At 53.9% G+C, this 22,147-nt stretch overlaps 3 protein-coding genes across 13 annotated transcripts in view; 2 read left to right on the forward strand and 1 right to left on the reverse strand.

Moving 5' to 3' along the window:
• Positions 1–1,702: 1,702 nt before the first annotated feature.
• Positions 1,703–9,406, forward strand: Phospho1 (phosphoethanolamine/phosphocholine phosphatase 1). Of its 5 annotated transcripts, none has more exons than XM_040749553.1 (4): positions 1,703–2,021; positions 5,919–6,031; positions 7,046–7,167; positions 7,741–9,406. In XM_040749553.1, the coding sequence occupies exons 2-4, from the start codon at positions 5,987–5,989 to the stop codon at positions 8,615–8,617; spliced, it is 1,044 nt and encodes a 347-aa protein (XP_040605487.1). In that variant the 5' UTR covers positions 1,703–2,021; positions 5,919–5,986; the 3' UTR covers positions 8,618–9,406. The 5 variants fall into 5 exon arrangements, with proteins under 5 accessions (XP_040605487.1, XP_005075925.1, XP_012973056.1 ...); XM_040749552.1 differs by lacking the exon at positions 1,703–2,021 and adding an exon at positions 4,367–5,403; XM_005075868.4 differs by lacking the exon at positions 7,046–7,167 and having other exon boundaries at positions 1,733–2,021; positions 7,859–9,406.
• Positions 9,407–9,718: 312 nt separating this feature from the next.
• On the reverse strand, positions 9,719–19,540 carry Abi3 (ABI family member 3). Of its 4 annotated transcripts, none has more exons than XM_040749554.1 (8): positions 19,484–19,540; positions 14,342–14,509; positions 12,991–13,167; positions 11,627–11,712; positions 11,326–11,421; positions 10,939–11,117; positions 10,489–10,608; positions 9,719–10,154 (listed from the first exon to the last, which is right to left on the reverse strand). In XM_040749554.1, exons 2-8 carry the CDS (start codon positions 14,474–14,476, stop codon positions 9,991–9,993), a joined length of 957 nt encoding a protein of 318 aa, XP_040605488.1. In that variant the 5' UTR covers positions 14,477–14,509; positions 19,484–19,540; the 3' UTR covers positions 9,719–9,990. The 4 variants fall into 4 exon arrangements, with proteins under 4 accessions (XP_040605488.1, XP_021086183.1, XP_005075926.1 ...); XM_021230524.2 differs by having other exon boundaries at positions 10,489–10,611; positions 19,484–19,532; XM_005075869.4 differs by lacking the exon at positions 19,484–19,540 and adding an exon at positions 19,097–19,235 and having other exon boundaries at positions 10,489–10,611.
• The window catches only part of Gngt2 (G protein subunit gamma transducin 2), a 3,643-nt gene continuing 710 nt past the window's right edge, over positions 19,215–22,147 (forward strand). Inside the window, exons 1-3 of one of the 4 annotated variants that reach the window (XM_013117716.3) lie at positions 19,215–19,352; positions 20,910–20,992; positions 22,124–22,147. The exon at positions 22,124–22,147 is cut by the window's right edge and continues 78 nt beyond it. In XM_013117716.3, coding sequence (XP_012973170.1) covers positions 22,142–22,147 — 6 coding nt within the window. In that variant the 5' untranslated portion in view covers positions 19,215–19,352; positions 20,910–20,992; positions 22,124–22,141. The other 3 variants (XM_040749557.1, XM_040749558.1, XM_013117715.3) reach the window with 3 other exon arrangements.

Here is a 22,147-nt window from a genome sequence, read left to right on the forward strand (position 1 = left end):
CACCTACCCGCTGCTCCGTGAGCACAGCCGCTACTGGTATAAGGAAGGGAATGTGGCACATGTCTTTAAATCCCAACACCCGGCAGGTGGAGGCAGATCAGCAGCTGAAGGTCATTCTGGACTATATAGCACGTTCCAGACTAACCTGGCCCACAAGAAACTGTCTCAAAGGGTAGGGCATTGCTGTGCAGAGAACAAGAAAGACAACGCAGCCACTGAGAGCTGTTTTGAGGCAGGGTGTGGGGACCAAGCTGCCTCTGCAAGAGGAAGGATTGCAGAGGGGTTGTGACTCAAGTAATTCACCAAAAGGGAAGTGAAGGCAGGAGGATTAGGAGTTCGGGGCCAGGTCTAGGATAGGTAAGGTGAGGTCAGCACAAGCTATAAGAGATCCAGCCCCAGAGGGGCGTTGGTGGCGCACGCCTTTAATCCCAGCACTCGGGAGGCAGAGGCAGGCGGATCTCTGTGAGTTCCAGACCAGCCTGGACTACCAAGCGAGTTCCAGGACAGCCTCCAAGACAATACAGAGAAACCCTGTCTCGAAAAACCAAAAGTAAAAAAAGAATTTAAAAAAGAGATCCAGACCCACCTTGGTGGCGCACCCCTTTAATCCCAGCACTTGGGGGGCAGAGGCAGGAGGATCTCTGTGAGTTCGAGACCAGCCTGGTCTACAGAGCGAGCTCTAGGACAGGCTCCAAAACAATACAGAGCCAAACAAGGAAACTGCCAGGATACGGTGGAAGGAATACAGTGGTACCTGCTAGATCTCTAACCTAACCTCACTCAGCAAGCATCAGGGTTACAGAAGGTGAAGGGGGTGGTGGCAGTTTAGGGAGCAGGGACAATGGGGAAGTCATCAAGGGTTTGAAGGATGGGATGGTTGATCATGTTGCCAAGTTTTCTGCCTATCCGATGTCTTTGGAAGCACGAAACACTGGTATTTAGGTGCCAGCCCCCTCCCCTGTCCTGCACAGAATTCACCGAAATTTGTTGACTGGCTTTGCTGCAGGAGCAGGAACCAGAGGAAGATTTAGGTCTGGATGCATCTACTTCTCACCCATAGACCCTGTTCCGTGACAGAAGTGAGGTGTTCTTGTGCTTGAACTCTTGGAAAAATTGTCTCCTGGTCAAGTGCTGGGTTTCATAGCACAGGCTCAGGAAACCCAGGTTTTTACCTCTTCTCTCCTGATTATAATCTAAGGGCTAGGAAAGACGGGAAATCGCCCCAGGACGGGATAGCGGCATGGGGCCAGGAACGCATTCTCGGGACTTAGGGGAAAGCGAGGGTTTTATCTGCACCGTTATGCACCGAGTTGGCTCTCCAACTCCGTGTTTATGCAGTGCTGGATGGGAGAATCCCCCGGCCAGCAGTGATCAGGGGACAGGGTTCCGAGGACTCGGCGGGACGCCGTGGCTCCTCCCGGAAGGGCAGAAGACACCGATCTCGTCGCACGCTGGCGGCGTGCTGTTCAGCGGTTCCGGTCACCGAGCTGTCCGGCGGAGCTCCGCGACAAGGCGAACTGGCGGGCGGCGGACGCGCTGCGTGCAGAATCCCCACGCAGAGCCCGGCAGGAGGCGGGGAATGTGACAGCGACTCACGCACGTGCCACGCACACGCAGAGGGTGCCCCGCGCCCACGCTCCTCGGACGGGACGCGCCACGCTTCACCCGTCCAGCCCGCCCAGTCCCTCCGCCGTTCGCGCTGCCGCGGGGACAGCCGGGAGGCGTGGCCCGTGGGAAGCCCGCCCCTTTGATGTGCGCCGGCGCCTCGGTGATTGGCTGGACGCTTATGACGTGCGGGGACTGCGGTGGGCCCGGGTGCTGCGGCTGCCGCAGCGCCCGCCGCGGCTAGGGCTCTGGCTCCCCGGCATTTAAAGGGGACGCGGCGGCAGCCCCGGGGATGGGGAGCAGGTGGAAGGGACGGAACAGAAGCACATCATCCACGGTCCATTGGGACTGGAGGGACGCGTGAGCCGGAGCTCAGAAATCTGGGGGTGGATAAGACCGCGTCCCCCCCAATTCCCGTAAGCACCCCTTGCTCCATCCTGCCCCTAAAGCCCTTAACTAGCCCCCTTCCCACTACTTTTACTCCGAACTCAACCGGGACAGACAGCGCCGCCGCCACTGCCCGCCTGAGTCTTGGGCTTCGGGGGGGACCGCGATGTCAGTGTTGGGGTGGGGGCTGTATGGAGTTTGTTTCATGCGCTTGGTGGTGGGGTAATCCCTGGGGCAGTGAACTGAGCCCCCCTTCTTTCCCAGGTTCATGGTGCCCAGTGTCCCTTCATCTCCGGGGACTATCATAGCTCTCCGCCACCCACAAGTCCTCCCTTCTCCCCGGAGCTGCGCACCCCCCGCCCGCATCAGAGCGAAGTGCCCGCCAGCTGGGGGTGTGCCAGAGTGCCTGCTTTCCAGTCACCTCTAAAAATATCTCTCTTGCTACCCCACCGGCAGCTGCCATCTCCCTGCCCCTACCCAGTGAAGATCAACCTCTGCTTGTCTACCCAGGCAAGGGATCCCAGAGGCGACGCCTAGTCCCAGATTCCTCACTGGCACCAGGGCATAGATCATTACTCCCTAGCTGGCTAGGACAGGGAACATAACAGTCTCTGGAGCAGACGAGGAGGGAGATTCCGATAGTTTCCCCACAAGACCCCTGGTTCTAATCCTGTGTGTGAGGCTGTGTGATGCCCATGATGATAGCCAGACCTCTCTGGGCATCTTTTTTTTTCCTATTAAGGGTTAATGAACAAGAAAGGGGTTCGTGAAGTTGGGAGTGTTAGGGGCAAGAATCCCGGCTTAACTGTCCGATCTGATTTCGAGTGATGTATATACTTACTCTTGGAGCAGAGAGGACTTGTTACTGTGGTATTTCTGAAGTCCTCACCCCCACTCTCAGCCTGCATATTTCTTATGGAAAACTCCCCAAACTTTCCCATGGGCTCTACCCTCTCCCCCATTAGGAGAATTTCATGCTTAGAGCTTATGTCAATACAGATCCCACACACATATACAAACCCTTACCCCATATTCTCACAGATTTAACTTGAGAATTTGTGTCAAGGGGGGGGGGGAGCAGACTACAAGCCTGTGATATATGGGATCAGGGATACAAAAGTTGATCTTACATGGGACTAGAAAAGAATTACCGGCTGGGCGTTGGTGGCACCCGCCTTTAATCCCAGCATTCAGGAGGCAAAGGCAGGCGGATCTCAGAGTTCAAGGCCAGCTTGGTCTACAGTGACAACCTCCAAAGCCACAGAGAAATCCTGTCTCCAAAAACCAAAAAAAAAAAAAGGAATACCTTCCACCCCAGAAAATCTGCCTGCTTTCCCTGCTCTAGCATGCTGAAGAAACTCAGATTCTGTCCCCCTTTCCACAGGAGACTCGGGTGCCATACAGGATTTTTTTGGTGGGAGGTTTGAGGCAGGGTTTCTCTGTGACTTTGGAGGCTGTCCTGGAACTCGCTCTTGTTGACCAGGCTGGTCTCGAACTCCCAGAGATCCCTCCCGAGTGCTGGGATTAAAGGCGTGCTCCATCACCACCTTGCTATGGGTTTTGGGCATAACATCAGTATAATTTTTTTTTTTTTTTTTAGTTTTTCGAGACAGGGTTTCTCTGTAGCTTTGGAGGCTGTCCTGGAACTCACTCTGTAGACCAGGCTGGCCTCGAACTCACAGAGATCCGCCTGCCTCTGCCTCTCGAGTGCTGGGATTAAAGGCGTGGGCCACCAACGCCCGGCTCAGTATAATTTTTTAAAAAGGAAAACAGGCAAATAGTTGACCCTTTCCCCGCCCCCCTAAGAGATGAGAATTCATCTTAACAGGGCAGGATATTTGTTACATGCCTGGAATCCCTGTGCTCAGGAGGCTGAGTTCAAGTCCATGTTGGGCGACCCTGTCTCCAAGTTAAAAACACAAAACAGAAACACTGAATTAAGGGCATGCTGTAAAACACCTGTGAAGCCCAGTGATCAATCCTGATTATGAGAGGGAGGAAGGAGGGGAAAGAATGAGAGAAAGAAAATGTGTCTATGTAGCTGTTGGTGACCCACTTGTATCCTCATATCTGTCTCTTGCTTCTCTGTCCCTGAAGCTATCCCTCTCTTGGAGATTGTTTTTACAATGGGTGTGGCACCCCTAACCTTTCTCCTCTAACTCTTGTCCTGGGACAAAGGTTTTATCAGCCAGGACAGTTCCCCTAATATCCCTTGCATGCTATCCCCTTGCCCCTCATTCCCATCCCCTTCTCTCCCACTATCTCAGCAATGTTCACTTTCCAAAGACACTGCCACTTTTTGCTAGTGAGCTCTAATTTCCTTCCAGTTACTAGCTGTAAGTTTGGGGGGGGGTGGCGGCACTAAACATTGCTTCCTATCTCTTTTGAAAAAACTTTGCCATAAGGAAGTGTGGGCAGCCAGTGAAGCATCTCTATAAAGACTGTCTCAGACCCTGTGTTCCCCTGGTCCTACCCTAGTTTATTCGGGAGGCAGTTGCTTTTCTGCTGCCCTGGGATGGTCAGGGAGTGAGCGTCACCTTGACAAGTCAGAATTTATGTGCCACCCATTGTCACCACTAGAGGGCAGCAGCCAGCCAGATCTTTGCTATCTTTTTCTGGTACCTTTCCAATTCCAAGCTGTATCTTTCTAAATTTAAGGGGCTGACCTCCTGGTCTCTCAACCTAGGGGTGCAGAAGTAGGCGAGTAGGGAGGCACCAGAAGCTATAGATGGTATTCTGTATAGCTGCACTGATGAAGGCCCCAACCAAAAGATCAGAACTGGTCACCTAAACTCTAGTAGAGATTTCAGCCTGTCCTGTTGGTGAGACCCCTGAACGAGGTAGTGCTGGAGGTAAGTCTCATATCTCATGTAGAGCCCAGGGCTTGTGCTGGAGGTAAGTCTCATATCTCATGTAGAGCCCAGGGCTCAGCCTCTAGACAGTGGTGAATTATCCATGAGCCAAGTGCTGCACTGCTTGAGCAATACAGCCTCTAGGAAGTGAGCTAGCCCCTCTGTTCTCTGCCTTCTTGGGTCTGATGAACCATGAATGAGATTGGGATAAAGGTGATTGGTAGACTATGACATGCTCTACTCATGTGTGAGCAGAGGTCATACTGGAGAAAGAGGCCCTGGACCAGCCTCTGAGATCTACTTCTGAAGTCTCATCCATTTTAAGTGAGTGGCTTTTTTGTTTTGTTTTGTTTTTCAAGACAGGGTTTCTCTGTGGCTTTGGAAGCTGTCCTGGAACTAGTTCTTGTAGGCCAGGCTAATCTCGAACTCCCAGAGATCACCTGCCTCTGTCTCCCAAATGTTGGAATTAAAGGCTTGCATCACCACCGCCAGTCAAGTGAGTGGCTTTTGAGCATGTCCCTTAGTCTGTCTGCTGACCTGGCTGCAGGAGTGCCCTTTGGTAAGCCTGGGACGTGGGACGTTAATAGCAAGGAGCCTAAGTGTACTTCTTTTGGGGGGGTTCTTTTTTTGTTTGTTTTGAGACAGGATTTCTCTATTGTTTTGGAGGCTGTCCTGGAACTCACTCTGTAGACCAGGCTGGCCTCAAACTCACAGAGATCCGCCTGCCTCTGCCTCCCGAGTGCTGGGATTAAGGGTGTGCACCACCACCGCCCAGTCTAAGTGTGCTTATAAGAGCTTGCTCTTTGCTGAGAACCTGGGAGTGCCCCGTGTACTTGAAGGAGTAGAGTCGGGTAGGCATGAATGGCTAAAGGGAAACCAGTGGGCAGGCACTTTGTTTTTGAGCCAGGGTCTCTACATATCCCTGGCTGCTGGAACCCACTGTGTAGACCAGGCTGGCCTCAAATTCAAGAGATCTACTTGCTTCTGCCTCCCTGCCAAGTGCTGAGATTAAATGTGTGTGCCAACACACCCCAAATGGACAGATGTGGATTTCTGTGGGTTTTTGTTTTTCAGGAGCTCTGGATGACAGCTTGAGACCAGCAAAGTTTCCAGAAGTGGGTGCTCAGGAGAATACACTGACAATGAGTGGGTGTTTTCCAGCTGTTGGCCTCCGCTGCCTATCTAGGGTAAGTGGGAGCCCTTCAGGATGAGGCCTCAAGCCCCAACGTTTCCACCCTGAGATAGGCGCTCTCCAGTCCCTTTCAGATTTGCCCTCAGTCCCTGGAAATTTCTCTGGTGTGGGCCCTGGTGCCTTACATCTTCAACAACAGAGATTCTACGCCACTGAAATCCCACGGACTGACTACCAAAGAGATAAAGTGGAAGGGACAGTTCTCTTAGGGAGTCAGAGAGCCATGTTCCAATCCCAACTCTGAAATGGCTTCAGCTGTCTCTGTTTTACAACGTTATCAATACCCCAGAAGTAGTGGTGGGTGAGGGCTTGGGTTTTGGTCAGTTGGTGGAATGATGTTATCTCAGCACTGGGGTGGGGAAAACAGAACGATCCAGAGTTCAAGTTCATCCTCAGCTACACAGCCTGAGATACATAAAAAGAAAGAAGTGAGCCGGCGGTGGTGGCACACGCCTTTAATCCCAGCACTCGGGAGGCAGAGGCAGGCGGATCTCTGTGAGTTCCAGACCAAGCCTGGTCTACCCAGTGAGTTCCAGGACAGGCTCCAAAACACTACAGAGAAACCCTGTCTCGAAACGCCCCCCAAAAAAATCAAAATAAAAAAAAAGTGGTTGTGTTTGTGTGGGGAGAAACCAGGTTCCATGTGGATGAGTTGGGGTAGGAAGCACATGCGGAGAGGCAGGCAAGGTGGATCTTCTAGGACTTACAGAATGGTCACTCTGCCCCTTTCATACAGCTGCTGGCAAACAGAGGTGGCAAGGACATGTAGATGGGGCTCCTGCTGTGTCCATATGCTTGCCTTTCTTACACCCCAATACTCCCATTGTATCCCCAACCTCTCCCACGACAGTCTCCCTTTGCCCAAAGTCCTGCTACCTAGAGCTCCCGCTGTGTGGCAGTAGTCTACTCTACCCCTCCCCCATATCCCGCGCCGACAGCTGCCTGCCCCTCCTCCCTCTGCCTCTTTAGCCACTGCTGCTCTCTCTCCTCTCCCCTACCTGTCTCCCAGGTATGCCGTGGCCTGGCGATGGGGGCTCCCATCTCCCTAAGCCCCATTGCTTCTCCTGCCGCCTGCTTGCTTCGGACTCTGGCAGAAATCCTACCCGCTGACACGTTCTTCCCAGGGAATTGGCAAGTGATTAGCAATGAGCAGCAGCACAGGGCCCTACAACTCCCTGGAGGAGCTATGTCTTATCCCTAGTCCCCTGCCCAGTGCCATCTTGCTGGAAGCAGCACCCAAAGTGCCTCCCTGGGTCTTGTGTGGTCTGCGTTCCTACCTGGTAATTTCAAGGGCTAAAATCTAGTTCACTGACCAGTACCTAGGAGGCTGCGGAACCTGCTTTTCCTGGCATGTGTAGCTGACATCCAGCTTTCCGCTCTGCTGGGTTAGGGCAGCGGGTGTGAGGTTTGCCCACCATTGCCTGCACCCACCACACAGGCCACCAGAAGTCTCCAACCCAGTTAAGGAGCTTCAAGGAGTGATCCCTGACAAGTTACTCGTCCTTCCTCTAAGCTGACCTTTGCTAAGTCCCAGGGACCCCATGAGAGCAGCAGAAACAGAAGCCAATGAAGCCTTTGGCTTCAAGAATACTATGCCCCGCTTGTGGATCCCGCATGATTAACTGGGAGACGGGCAAGGGACGGCGGGGTGTGGGCCACACATTGGTTCCATCTCCAGCTTAACCAGCCTTGGGTCCTCCTCAGGTCTTGGATGTGCCAGCGATCCTGGCTGTGGCCCGCTAACCAGACTCTCCCCGGCCGGCTCCCGCCGCGCCGCCTCTCGCTTGCCCCCTCCTCCTGCTCCTCTTCCCCCTGCTCCCAGGACGGCAGGATGGCTGCGCCAGGCGCGCCTCGCTTCCTCCTGACCTTCGACTTCGATGAGACTATCGTGGACGAAAACAGTGACGACTCAATCGTGCGCGCTGCGCCAGGCCAGCAACTCCCTGAGAGCCTGCGTGCCACCTACCGCGAGGGCTACTATAATGAGTACATGCAACGCGTCTTCAAGTACCTGGGTGAGCAGGGTGTACGGCCGCGAGACCTGCGCGCTGTCTACGAAACCATCCCCCTGTCGCCGGGCATGGGTGATTTGCTGCAGTTCCTAGCCAAACAGGGCTCCTGCTTCGAGGTTATTCTCATTTCGGATGCCAACACCTTCGGTGTGGAGAGTGCCCTGCGTGCCGCTGGCCACCACAGCTTATTCCGCCGCATCTTCAGCAACCCGTCCGGCCCCGACGCTCGGGGACTGCTGACGTTGCGGCCCTTCCACACGCACAGTTGCTCGCGCTGCCCCGCCAACATGTGCAAGCACAAGGTGCTCAGTGAATACCTGCGTGAGCGGGCCCGCGACGGCGTGCACTTCGAGCGCCTATTCTACGTGGGTGACGGTGCAAATGACTTCTGCCCTATGGGGCTGCTGGCGGGCGGGGACGTGGCCTTCCCACGGCGTGGCTACCCTATGCACCGCCTCATCCAGGAGGCACAGAAGGCTGAGCCCAGCTCCTTCCGCGCCCACGTGGTGCCCTGGGAAACGGCCGCAGAAGTGCGCCAACATCTGCAACAGGTGCTGAAGATGTGTTGAAGACCATCACCTGCAAGGGGAACTCGGGGAGAACCGGTGGAGAAGGAGCAGGGCTGGGAATTGGTTAAGACCCCCTGGTGTTACTCCTTCCCCTTCGCTTTGCTACGCTCCTCTGGGCGTTTCTGGAATTCTGTCCGCTTGTGGGCTGGGAGCGGAGGTTAAGAGCCGTCCCTATCTATGCAGTTATCGCAGCTCGGCTGCCTACCCTCCAGGGAGTAGTGAGCACCCCTTGGAAGGCAGGCACTGTCCCTTGAACTGAGAGGAAGGGGCTCCGGGCAGTTGGGAAAAGGAGCATCTCCCGCTACTTTAGCTGCTGCTTCGGTTGCATAACCTCCCCTCCCCGGTCTTCTCTCAAACGGACTCAGGATCCCCCAGTCCGCATGCCAGCACTGGCTTCCTCACGCAGACCTGTGATGCTCTCGGAAGACAGTTCCTAGGCATCTTTGATCTTGCTTCAGCCACCGCGATCCTACACTAGTGCCGCGCTGGCTGCGCCTCGCTTCCTTACCCCGCTCACGCCAGATACCGGCAAAGGAAGAATATGCCAGGGGAGCAGCCACCTCCTACTGGTGGAACGAGGTAGAACCAACCAATGACCTCGGAGAGTGTGACAAATCCTCTCACTCCGACCTCGTCTACTGCAGCTAGAGACCAGGGACTTCACCAAAGTCGCCCTCCGCATCCCCCTTCGCCCTTATGGAACAGAAAGCCATGTTTTTCAGCAGAGCCAGGGAAACCCAAGCCCCTCCCCCTCTAGAGTTTCAGAGCTATAAAGGAGGTGAAGGGGGACAAAGTGACTCATCTCTTGCGCCGCCGCTGCCACAGTAGGAGGGGTAAGAGAGGTGCTCTTTGCTCGCAGCCACATCTAAGTGGGGGACGCTTGAGGACCAGACAAGCAAGAGGCAAAGGGGGAAATATGCCAGGAATGGCTGCCTGTGGCAGCTGGGGTCTAGTGCGAATAGTAAAGAGGACTCAAGGTAGAGGTCCTTCTGGGGCCGTCTGCAGGGCTCTGTTGATGTGCGCTAGATCTCGTTCCCTTTCCATCACTCCCACCACCCCCCTGCCGTCCCGCCCCGGCCCTCTAGGCCTGCGGGGCAAATATCAGGTCATCGGTTTTATTCAAAGCTGTCTGGGCATAGTGCCTGAACTTGGCTTTTAGTTTTTTGGTGGACCCCCCCCCATCTTCAGCAGTCCTGGTACCTCCTCTCTCTAGCCCCTCCCCCACACTGCTGTGTGGCGCAGGGGCTGAACACCGTTCACAGCCCAAGAGGAAGACAAGTCCTTAGTCCAGCCTTGACTGTGGCGCTGGTTTCTTGGGACTCAAGAGCCCCACTGAGGCAGTGCCGGGTTGGTGCAGGGACAGATCTGGACTGTCAGCAGCTGGGCTCCACATAGTTCCCGGGGAAGAATCCAGAGCCCTCTGAGCTGACCCCCTCACACCAGCCGTCAGAGTAGCGGCGAGTGACACAGATGACAGTGCCTTCAGAGAAGGAGAGCTCATTGTCCTTCTGTCGGGTGTATGGGTATAGTGTCACCACTGCAGGGGCAGGAGAGAAAATCCTGTGAGATGTGCCCTCTGTTTCCCCCCAGTGATGGTACAGGAGCCGGCACACAGGGCTCTGGGGAGAATGCGAGGAGAAGGCTGCAGTGGAGCTTCTGGGCCTTCGCATCCCTGCCCAGCTTGGGTAATATCGATGCCAGGCCAGCTGCTCTTTTCCTAGCAGGCTTCAGGGGGATGGAGAGGCAAAAAAGATAGGGTCCTATCTCGGCAGGGAGAGCGAATGCCTCGGATGAGGAGTGGAGGCTGGGGCTACAGAGGCCAGAAACCTGACAATAGATTCTAGTGTTTTGTAGTCCCACCAGTACCGTACCTTTCTCCAAGTACGAAGCAGGGACCCAGCTGGGCTCCTCTGGTCCAAAGCCTGGCGGGGGCGGAGGCAGCAGCCCCAGTTCATCCCCCTCTAGAACTGGAGGAGGGGGCAAAGGCAACTCTGCTGTTAGGGAGGAAGAAAAAGGATACAAGCATGTGCATAGCACAGGTGGTACCGCCCCAGGATCTAACCAGCCTCCAGCCCATTGGAGGTGCTTGGGAGGGCTCAACACAGGGTAGGCAGACCTGCTGGGCAACCCTTAGGCAGGTGGGTTAAGCCTATAAAGGTCCTGTCAAAGTGAACTTTAAATGAGAAGCTTCAAGCACAGGGCTAGTGTAAAAATAGGCTCGGTTCACAGATTTCCCTGGGGTTCCTGAGGAGCACAGGGTTGGAGCCCAAAAGGATGGATGGGAGTCTCAAGATGGAGGTGAAGGGTTGGGCACTTCTTACCTGATGGGGGCTGGGACACCTCCAGCGGAGGAGGTGGCAAGAAGAGCTCAGCAGAGTCTGGTGGAGGAGGCGGGGTTGCAGGTGCCGGAGGCGGAGGAGGCGGGATTGCAGGTGCCGGAGGGGGAGGAGGCGGGGTTGCAGGTGCTGCCTGGGGGGTTCCACTGGCACCTTCGACGCTGCTAAAGACCAGAGGGAGCACACGCAGATGAGGGAAGCCTTGTATGTAATTCAGCGTTCCCAAAGGTCCCTCCAACCCAAAAATGTCTTGCCTCAAATTATTTTCCCCACCCAGTGGTCCTTAGTTTTCTCAACCCCAGAGGTCTGACAGGCGGCTGCCCTCTAAAAATCCACCGGCTGTCTACCCACCTACTAGACTCAAGCACTCACCCCGCCGAGGCCAAGGAAGAGGCAGAGGAGGCAGCGGAGAGCTTGCCGTCGGGCACGGCTGGGAGCTGCACGGGCTCGGGGATCCGGGGTGGTCTCCTGGAAGTGGAGTTAAGGGTGGCATGAGGAGGGAGGGACCTCTGCTGAGCAGGACTGGGGTTGAGGAAGGATGGCTCGTGGAGGGAGAATCGGCGCCAGGCTCAGGGACACCAAGGCGCCAGGTGCTGCTGGTAAGGGGTAGGGGAGCAGTTGAGAACCCCAAGGGGGCTGGGCAGGGCTGGTAGGAATGGCCTTGAGGCCCTACCCCAGTGCAGAGGAGGCAGGTGTAGCAGGCGCCTTGATGCTCTTGCGAGACAGGGTTCCAGTCCGAGACAGCTGCGTGCTCAAGTCCTGGAGGGAGGGGATAGGAGTGACAACGGAGGCAAGGGGGGGCAATCCTCACCCTCATCCCTAGGAGGAATTGGGGAAGGGACGGAAGAGAACTGAGAGGGCTAGCCAGACTCAGCAAGTTCCTACTTCCACTTCCCAGCCCTACCCCCACCCCATAGCGGTGTCGTTGCCTGAGCCACAGGGTGGGTCTTCAGCCTGCAGCAGGTCCCACAAAGTCACCCCGCGGAAAGAAGCCGGCCGCACAGACTCATCTGAGAACCTCTTCCTCTGCATAGCCACAGTGACTGAGTGGGCCTTTGCACCCCCACACTATCATAAATCCGGAAGGATCTGGGTGGCTTGGTGGTCCTTAACTCTGATGTGACGTCTTGCTAGGAATAGGCGCATGGAGAGGGGAGATACATCACACAGAACCGTCTCACTCATGATGGAACTGACCTCCCCAAATTCAAGACAGAGGGATGGCAGAACCCTAGGAGAGTCAATGATAGAAAGCAACCCCTAATGCAAGGGAGACCTCTAACTTAGGGACTTCCCCCAGGATGAGCATCTGGGGCCCACATTCTGTCGCCCTGCCTCACCAGAGACAAGAAAGGGAACTTGAGGCACGAAGGATAGGTTGGAGGCTGAGCATGTGGTTCAGAGGTGGGGCTTGTGCTGAGCTTACAGGAGACCTGGGTTCCATCCACAGCACCATCCAAAGAAAAGCAAAATACCAGAACACTGGGCGACACAAAGAACTCAGGGGAACCTGGGATCTGAAGAGCAGTCCTGTTCTCCCTTACGGGGACTAGCGTAAAATCAAGGGGTTAAGGTCCAGGAAATCTTCTAATCTAACCTGATATGGAGCAGTGATGGTGAAATGAGATTATGTCCCCTCCACCAAGTCTGCTGTCTGTTGCTGCCTCCGGTCCCTACCACCAGCATTCTGGGGTGACTTACAGCCCTGACCTCAAACCCCCAGACAGAGGAAGTTGCTGTTCTCATGTGGCTAAGAAGTGGTTCTCATGCGTGTCCTGACACCCGCCCTTCCCCCCTTCCCCTTCCCACACACACCCAGTACCCATGGGTGGGGGCAGGGACAGCATGTGATCTTCAGAAGCAGAGTGAGTACAGGGCAGAGGGCAGCTGGGGACCTTGGGAGAATGAGGAGCTTAGGCCACGGCTCCTGGCCATGGAAGCCTGAGAGAGGAAGGCACAAGGACTCAGAGAAGTAAGACAGGAGGGAATGACTTGGCAGGACAGCGTGAGCAGTGGGGACAGCAAAGCTCCCCTTGCCTTGATTCCATGGCCAATGTCATCCAAGCAGCTGAAGTTGAGGGGTTTTCTGCAGTAGGGAGTGAGGGGAGGCAGGCTCTCAGGAGGGATGACCTTCTGGCTAGGGGGCAGCCGCATGACGGTAGCTAAGGTGCCAATCTCCCTTCTGGCCACCTTTTCCATGTGTATGTTCACCATCTGCATGACAGGGTTGGGAGGTGACAGTGAGTCCAACACAATTCCCTTTAAGAGAGGGAGAAACCAGCAGGCGGTGGTAGTGCACAGGCCAGCCTGCTCTGCAGAGCGGGTTCCAGGGCAGGCTCCAAAAAAACCCTGTCTTGTAAAACCAAAGGGAGGGATGGACGGACGGACAGACGGACACACACACACACACACACAGAAAGAGAGAGGGACCTTGTATTCAGGAGGCAGAGGCAGGTAGATCTCTGAGCTTGAGGCCAACTTGGTCTGTGTGGTGACGAGTTCTAGACCAGCCGGGAGACACAGAGGAGGAAAGAACAGCCATGAGGAACAGGGAAATCCAGAGAAAGCGAGTTCTGTCCCTGTGGCCATGCAGCAATTGGGAAAGGAGTAGCAGAAGAGGATGGAGCCACTTTGGAGCAACTTCCTGGTAGAAGAGAATAAGGGTTATTATTAGCTGCGCAGGAAACAGAAGAAAAGGAGAAAGCAACATCCCTGGGGATGCTGGGAAGGGACTGAAGGACAGGGCAGCCTTTGGAGCAGAAGGGCATAGTGTGGAGGTGGCAGAGAATTGTAACCAAGTCATCTTTCTCCTCTAGGGTCACAAATATGTGAATTAGCTTCCTCTTGTTTCCCTCAGGCCTTGAGGGGTGGGGCCTTGGATCTTCAGGAGGAAGAGGAAGACACACTCCACACCCTGGCCCCTTGGGAACTTAGGGTCAGACCAAGATTGCAACTTTGCTAATTGTAACATGTGCCTTGTAGGGTCAGGAATCCAGGAAGGAAGCCTGGGGGTATTTATGAGCCAATGGTAGGGACTCTGTAAGTTGGTGGCAGGGACTCCTCTGGGGCTGAAGATGGGCTTGCCTAGCCGGCGTGGAAAACACTGATTAATCATTGCTTATATTTAAATTGTGTAGGTACTGTGACAGGCAAAGGTTTTAGCAATACTCAAGGGGGGGTGTCTGCTTTCAGAGAACTTTGCACCTAATGGGGTAGCAAGGACCACACTAAGACTTGGGGAGCCATGATGGAGGTATCCAAAGCTCAGAAGGTGCCAGCATTCTGTAGTCAAGTTGACAACACGGACATGGAGAAATAAAGAAACCCTTGTTTATTTGAGCAGGATTGAAGGGCTGGGGCTGACAGGGGTCCCTTCCCGCACCCTTACCTGGCTCAGTGTGCTGATCTTGGCTTCGACCTGCCGCAGGGCAGCACCCTGTAGGTCCAGCATCCGAAGAGTGTGCCCAGCCAGGTTACCCACTTGGTAGGCCACACTGGCCAGGGCCTGGGTGGTGAAAGCCATGGTCTCTTCTAATGCCTTCCGCTTGTCTGTGGCCTGAAATACACACAGCCTTGGCCCGAGGCCAGCACATTCCACTGCTTCCTAGGCAAGGTCCGGTGGGACCACAAGAGAATCTAAGGGAGGCAGGAGCTGAACTTGGAGGCCGCTGCCATCCTTAGATGCCTGAGGTAGCTTCCGGAAGGATGATGTAGTATGAGGGCTACAGGGGACACTGGGAAAACAAGTCTGCAGCCTGAGAGAACCGGCTGTGGAGATTGGGGAGGGGAGTCCTCTCCTCCAAGAGTTGAGGCAAGGACTAAGTTGAGAGGACCAGACCCTACTGCCTTCCTCAGCAAGTGTGTCTCTGCATGCTGGATGTGAGGAGAAGAAAGGGAGGGAGGAAGCAATGCTGGCCTGAGGAGACAGCTGAACTAAAAACCAACCAACCAATATCACACCCTTACCTAACCCTGCAAACCAAAGGCCCCTCCCAATGAGGCTGGGAGTCTAACACCCCCCCACACCTTCAACTTCTTCAGGCCCAGTCTGCCTGCAGGTGTGTGGGAACTTACATAAGGACACTGTCCCAGAACCAAGTGACTTCCTTCTCTCGTTCCCTCTGACAGCTTTCTTTTTTTATAATTTATTTTTATTTTATGTGCATCGATGTTTTGCCTGCATATGTCTGTGTGAGGATGCCAGATTTGCTGGAACTGGAGTTACAGGCAGCTGTGAGCTGCCATGTGGGTGCTGGGAATTGAACTCCAGTCCTCTGGAAGAGCAGCTCTTAACCACTGAGCCATCTCTCCAGCCCCCTCTGACAGCTTTCTAATATGCGTCGCTTTTTTCCCCCCTTCTAACAGGGTTTCATGTAGAATAGGCTTCAGTCTCCCTGTGTAACCAAGGCTGGCCTTGAACTCCTGATGCTCCTGCCTCTGGCTCCTAAGTGCTAGGAACACAATTGGCTTTAAATACCACCTTCCCCTTCCACACACACCCCTGGCTTCTCTCCAGCCACACTGGCTACTGGAGTCCTGTTCCCTAACAAGCTGGCTTGGACCTACCTTGGGGCCCTGGTGCTTCTACTTCTTAGCGTTTTTGTTTTGTTTTCACTAGATGATTGCAGCTTTTCCACTTCCCAAAGCTCCCTGAGCTTTTACCCAGCTCACTGTTACTATCATACTTGCCCTGTTCTTTTTTTCCCTTCACCTCACCCCCCAACCCCCCTACCAGTCAAATATAAGTACCATGAAAACAGAGAGCTGGACCATTCTGTCCTGCATCCTGTGTTGACATAGTCCCCAGCACACAGAAGATAGTAAATAATATGCATTTGTTGGCAGATGGACAGGTCAAAGGCGAACCCAACACTAGCTGGGCAGCTCCCTACTGCACGCCAGACCCTGGCCAGTGCCACACTGACAGTCAGTGGGAAAGGGTTGCCCAGACAATGGCTAGCGACAAAAGAACTTTTTTTGGTCCCAGACCAGACTTGGGGGCTGGGTAAACTTCTTGGGTGTCTTGCTTCCCCAAATGGCTTCCTCCTTCCTCTTCCATCACAAGCTTGCTGCACTGAAGCCTGTCCCTCTCAGGGGTAGGGGGCAGGCAGAGATGAGGCAAATTAGAAGAGGCAGGTGCATTGACAGGCAAGGATGCACACCCCATGGCTCCCTGGCTTGGAACTTTGTGTGCTCCAGAGGAGCTGTCGCTGGAACTGTCAGAGCTGTGTCCTCAGTGAGATCTGGGTTCCCCTCCTGTAGCCTGAACTAGAACCTTCTGGAAAACCCATGCCGGGGTCCTCCTACTTTTCTGTTCTAACAGCAGGAAAGCGATGTTCATTTGTGTGCCTATTTACATGCTATCTGCATATGCAGTGAAATTTACATTCATCAGCATATGCCACCCAAAGCCTTGAATAGGCAAAGAACGTAGAAAGGACTGCCTGGGTCTTTATTTGATGGGTAAAACAGGCCCTCTCTGCTTCTGGACTGTTCCCTCCCCAGCCCAGCACATGGACTTAGCAACCCAAACAAGAAGTGTCTGCTTGGGGCCAGCTCTGGGTACCTCCAGCCTGGATGTTTCTAACCTCTAACTTTGATCTTGGCCCACAGTCAGGTCTGGAGAAACAAGAGCCTGGGAACTTTCATCATGCAAATCACCCTGTTTGTATACTCGGTCAACCTTGACTGACAGCCATACACTTGACCCATCTGCCTGCTGCTGTTCCCATGGGCTTCTGACACCTGGTTGGTGGGTGAAGGATGGATGGAGGCTGTATTAAAGACATCACCCGAAACTATCCTCTTTTGACAGGGAGGGATGGTCACTGATTGCATGGTCTAGGAGCCGGCGAGCGCTCTGCACAAAGGAACCCACGGATTCCAACCTGGGTCAGAGTTTCTGATACGCTGAGTATGTTGGCAAAGGCTGTCACCACAATAGAGTGAGCCCCATCACTACAGCACTACTGAAAAGGTAACAGCAGCAATAAGAGCTACATTTATCCTGTCCTCCTTATAGGATGATGGGCCCTGGGCAAATGCTTCAACACACTGTTCCAGTCAATACTTATAATCACCTTGGAGAAGGTATAGAGTCTAAGAGGAACTCCTCCCATCCCCCAAATGATGGCACAGGTCTGTAATCCCAGTCTTCTGGGATTGAAGTAAACAGGTCAGAGAGAGAGAGACAGGGAGAGAGAGGGAGAGACACAGGGAGAGACACAGGGGGACAGAGAGAGAGAGAGAGAGAGAGAGAGAGAGAGAGAGAGAGAGAGAGAGAGAGAGAGAAAGAGAGAGAGAGATCTTAGGACAGAAAGACCAATGGGAAACTCACCATAGATGGAAGACTTGGAGACTCAGCTTTTGGCTTCAGATCCTCTGTGCACACCAATTACCCACATGGGATTGGACCCCCCACATGCCAGATCATCTGTGTCCAGGCTGGTCACTCATCACACATACCAGAATGATGGGCAACGTAGCTCTGTGGTCTTTAAAGGGTCAGCTATTGGACTCAAGTCAGAATTCTGGCTGCTTTTTTGCTTGGGGTTTTGATTTGCTGTTTTGCTCTCTATGAGGTAGTGTCTTCCTCTGTAATCCTGACTGGCTTGAACTCACTTATGTAGAGACTATAAGGCAGGTCTTAAACTTTTGGCGGTCCCCCTGCTATATCCTCCCAAGTGCTGGGATCACAGATATGGGCCACTATAACCAACTAGAATTCTGAGTTTGAATCCTGTCCCAGTGTAACCCTTTCCAAACCTCAGCTTCTTCATTGTGAAGTGTAAATGGCGCTCGCCTCACAAGACAAAAAAGAGGCTGTGGGAAGGCACAGAGAGAACTTTGTTCCCATTGCCCCTGTGGTCCGTCATTCCCACGAGCAGTTGCTCCCTTCTCCTTCCCAGCCCCCTTACTATAGGATGAGGCCCCTGGTGTTGGCACACAGTTTGGGCAGGGGTAAGAACGTGCAGAGTTGCCGGGCGACAGTGGCGCACGCCTTTATTCCCAGCACTCGGGAGGCAGAGGCAGGCGGATCTCTGTGAGTTCGAGGCTGGGCTGGAGGGCTGGACCGACAGCCTCCAAAACAATACAGAGAAACCCTGTCTCATTTAAAAAAAAATGGTGCAGAGTTAGCCTGTCATTCTTAGTGGAGCAGAGGGAACTGAGGACAGAGTGCAGATAAACCATCCCAAGTCATACGCTATATCAGACAGACAGAAGGGTGGGGAGGAAGGAGCTCAGGTGACAGCACACACAGGTGACAGCCTGGCTCTGCTGTTCCAGAGCTGGGTGCCCCTGGACGTGGCACCTCCCATTTTCACATTTATAAGACGGGAATTGTCTCACAAGGTGACTGTGAGGATTGACACCGGGACAGATGGGCAGTCGCGAGGCCCTCCACCTCTTCCCTCCCCAGGAACCAATGCTATGGAATATACACAAGATGAACAAGACTATTCCAGGGTGGAGTGGAGCTTAGCTCAGCAGAAAAGCACTTCCTAGACAGCCTGGGCTCCATTCCCAATGCCTTAATAAACCAAACAACAGCCAAGAGAGGCAGTGGGAACCTGTAATCCCAGCACTGAAGGAGGACTGAGATAGGAGGACCAGCCTGAGCTACAGAGAAATGAAGGACAGCCTGGGCCATACAGTGAAACCCTGTCTCAAGATCCCCCCAAAAAATAAAAATTTGAGACTATGCTAGAGTGCCTCCCTCCTCATCGTTTCTCAGCAGCCAGGCTGTAAGTCCCCTGCCTCTGCATCAGACCTCTTCTCTCATCCTGACCTGCTCCAACCCTCCTCTGTTCTCTCTCAAACATCAAGGAACAAACCCCGGTGTGGGCCGTTTCCTGACAACTCCCCTAGAGCCTGCACCTGTGAGAGGAAAGGGCCTTTTGGGTCTTTGTAAGAGATGAGAGGTAAGGTGAGATCATTCATACAGTGAAGTACACACATCCCCTTCCTCTGAGGCCGTGTAAGAGAGAACAAGCGCGGTGGCGCCTGGGAAATGCGGGGTGATGCTGAACCCCGAAGATTGTTCAGTCAGGGCGAGCACAGGCACCTGTCAGAAGACGCTGCCTGGAGGCCCGGGCTGCAAGGGCCCTCCAGGGGCATATTGGCTTGCGCTCTCCCCGCTTACCTGCACGTAGTTATCCTCGCAGTAGGTGGCCACCCGCAGCAGGGAGCTGTGGTTACCCCGCAGAGCCTCCCGGCCCGTGGGGATCTCAAACTCCTGCAGCTGCTGCAGCTCCGCCATGCCTCAGGCCTCGGTGGGGTTCCCTGGGGAGCCTGCTGGTTTTGAGCCTCACCCTGCCCCTGATTGGCCGCTCTGCCTTCCCTCCCTCTCACTGCTTTTGGTTTCCTCTGCGTGAGAGACCCAAACCTGCCTGCAAAGGGTAGGCATGCTCATTCCGGGACAAGAGGAAGTCAGACAGACCCTGGGTCCTGGGCCTGTGCATCTCCGTCCCCTGCTCAGACGAAGGGGGAAGCCAGGGGCCTGTTTGGGGGCTCAGCCTCCCAATCTCACCAGGCAAAGGAAGCCAAGGTCCGGGCATCTGTGATTGCTCCCTGGTCCCGGAGAGGAAGCTAGTCGATGGGGGGATGGGGTAATAGAGACAGGAGGAAGGGGCTGGCCTGCTATGGGGGTGGATTTTCCACTCATGGAAGAGGGGAGGAAAGGGCAGAGGGTGGGGGCTTCCTTGGGAAGCCTGGGGATGAGTCACCAAGGGATGGGGGAGTGGAGGGTGGATAGGATATGGAGATAAGTCATGGAGGGGGGCAGGGCTGGCAGTGGAATCAGCAACAATGGAAAACAATGGAAAACAGCCCATGCAGCAGCAAGAAGTATCAGGGTTAGACACCAGGAAGACAGGTCTAGAGTTCCTGGAGAACTGTGGGCAAGCCTGTGAAGGGTCAGGTAGGAAGTCCCAGCATCCATCTTTTGTGCCTGATGTAGGTAGGAGAAGATGAAATTGACCAAATAAATATGAGGGACTCAGATGAGCAACAGGAGGGCCTTGGATGTGGGGTAACACCATTCCAGATGGACGTGTGACCTTGAGGCATCACTGGTGGACAGAGTGTTGAGTGGGGCTCATTGATTAGCTAGGAGTTGAGTGGGTTGATGGTTCTGAACTAAATCTGAGTTCTTGGCGCTCCCAGCTGTGAGTGGGCCTTGATCCTGAGGCAAGGATGGCCTCCTACAGCCCCTCCCCCTCCCCCTTTGTCATCCTCCTGGCAGAAGAGGAACCATCACTGACCACACTGCTTCCTTAACATTCCCTCAAGAGAGTCCCTTGCCATTGGACAAATGTCAGCCGGACCAGGAGCTCAGCTCTGCTCAAAGTCATAGTCGTCAGGTAGCCCTGGGAGAGTCAGGGGAAAGAGCAGGTTGTAGGTGGCTGTTGGGAACTGAAGATAAGGCAGTTCCACGCACCAGGGAGGTCGTGGAGGTCGAGAAGCAAAGGACATGGCATTGGGGTGACCACAGCCCCTGGATTGAAACATTGAGCATTGGAAGCGAGGGTATGTTTTTGTGGAATGAATGGAGAGTGAGCCTGGAGACCCTTGTAAAGTGTAGTTATGGAACTCCCTAATGGAAGACACAGGGCTTCTGGATCCGGAAAGCTAGAGCTGGTTTGGGACGTGTTGTCTGGGGAGGAGCAGGCTTGGAGCACTCTGTGATGGAAAAAGACAGACAGCCAGAGCATGTGGGCTGGAGGGAAGCTGTGAGGTGGGGGTAGAGTGGGGGGCTCACTGAAGGAGAGCGGCAGATGTGGCCTAGGTTGCCCACAATGGAGGTGGCCTGTTTTTTTACTTTGTAGGTGGACTGTCGGTGTCTGCTGTGGAGGAGTGGAGGGTTGGGGGGGGGCGGTCAGGACTCAGAATCCTGAGCTCAGGATCAGCTTCTGCATTAGAGATTAGGCTTTGCTGACCATCTGCTTTATCTGAAGATTTTCAGCTGATGAGGTGCTAGAGGGTTCAAACACCATTGTGTCTGGGTCCTGGACTGGTGATTTGGAGAGAGCGTTATCAGGTAAGGAGGCTTTGGGCACACTGGGCTGGGGTCTAGTCTTAGTATTACTAAGGTTAGGCACGAGGCTGGTTCTCCTGGTTACCCTGGGTGATGATGGTAATTGATATCATTGTCAGAAACAAAAATAAGAAATGTGCCCTGGCCGTTATGTACCAGGAAGTATGACAATGTTTCCTGTGCATTTTTCATTATTTTCTCATTATTTCATGTGTATGAATGTTTTGCCTGCATGGATGTACGTGTACCACATGCATGCCTGGTTCTCACAGAGATTAGAAGAGGGCCTTGGATCCCTTGGAACTGGGGTTATGGATTATGAGCCACCAGGAGGGTGCTAGGCATTGAATCATTGTCCTCTGTAAGGACAATAATTGCTCTAAAATGCTGAGCCATCTCTCCAGCAAACCCCATGCATTATTTTTTTAGTTCTTACAAATAGTAGTGTTAGGGATGGATATAAGTTGATAGAATGCTTGCCTAACATGCTCGAAGTCCTGGCTTCCATCCTTGGTATTGTGGTGCATGCCTGGAATCCCAGAACTCAGGAGGTAGAGGCAGGATGATCAGGAGTTCAAAGCCATCCTCAGCTACATAGAGAGTTTGGGGCCAACCTGGTCTACATGAGGCACTGTCTCAAAGAATAAAAGCAACATTACTATTATATTCATTTGCTGATGGGGAAATTAAGATTCAAAGAAGCCAAGTGACTTGTCTAAGGTCACACAAGGAAGGAGCTGCAGAGCTGGGGGTCACAGCTGGCCTCTGGCTGACCCGTAGTCTTAACACTATGACCACTGTCCCCTAGTCAGGACCTAGAGACAAAGCATCCCCCTGAGTCATCACTTGGAGCATTCACTCTTTATCCCAAATTTTTCCACACTTAAACTCTATTTCCTTCCTTTTCCGTTTCCTCCTTAGGAAGGTTCTTTCCAAGGACAGAGACTGAGCTACCCCTATCTGACTGGTCACTTCTACTTCTTCTAGGCCTTTCTTTAGACAGAGCAAAGGGTGGAGGGAGCCAGTGAGGAAATGCTAGCCAATGAGGGTCCTTGTTGGGGGGTGTGGCCAGGAAGAGCGCAGACTTGGAGGCATGGAAAGGGAAAGTGACTCTTGGATGCTGTCGGGGCACAGGTCTCCCTCAAGGGCAGGATGGCC

This window comes from Mesocricetus auratus, unplaced genomic scaffold (genome assembly GCF_017639785.1).
Source record: "Mesocricetus auratus isolate SY011 unplaced genomic scaffold, BCM_Maur_2.0 Super-Scaffold_100007, whole genome shotgun sequence".
Lineage (NCBI taxonomy): Eukaryota > Metazoa > Chordata > Mammalia > Rodentia > Cricetidae > Mesocricetus > Mesocricetus auratus.

Excerpts from the sequence above, each read along its gene's own strand:
- Phospho1 (XM_040749552.1), top strand. The coding sequence starts at position 5,358 with ATGTCCCTTAGTCTGTCTGCTGACCTGGCTGCAGGAGTGCCCTTTG. Across the intron at positions 5,404-5,918 it reads GGCTGCAGGAGTGCCCTTTG|GAGCTCTGGATGACAGCTTG; the intron begins GTAAGCCTGGGA and ends TTTGTTTTTCAG. Across the intron at positions 7,168-7,740 it reads ACGTTCTTCCCAGGGAATTG|GTCTTGGATGTGCCAGCGAT; the intron begins GCAAGTGATTAG and ends GGTCCTCCTCAG.
- Abi3 (XM_005075869.4), bottom strand. The coding sequence starts at position 19,213 with ATGGCGGAGCTGCAGCAGCTGCAGGAGTTTGAGATCCCCACGGGCCGG. Across the intron at positions 14,510-19,096 it reads GCGAGGATAACTACGTGCAG|GCCACAGACAAGCGGAAGGC; the intron begins GTAAGCGGGGAG and ends TGTGTATTTCAG. Across the intron at positions 10,155-10,488 it reads TGCTTCGTACTTGGAGAAAG|TGGTGACACTATACCCATAC; the intron begins GTACGGTACTGG and ends CTGCCCCTGCAG.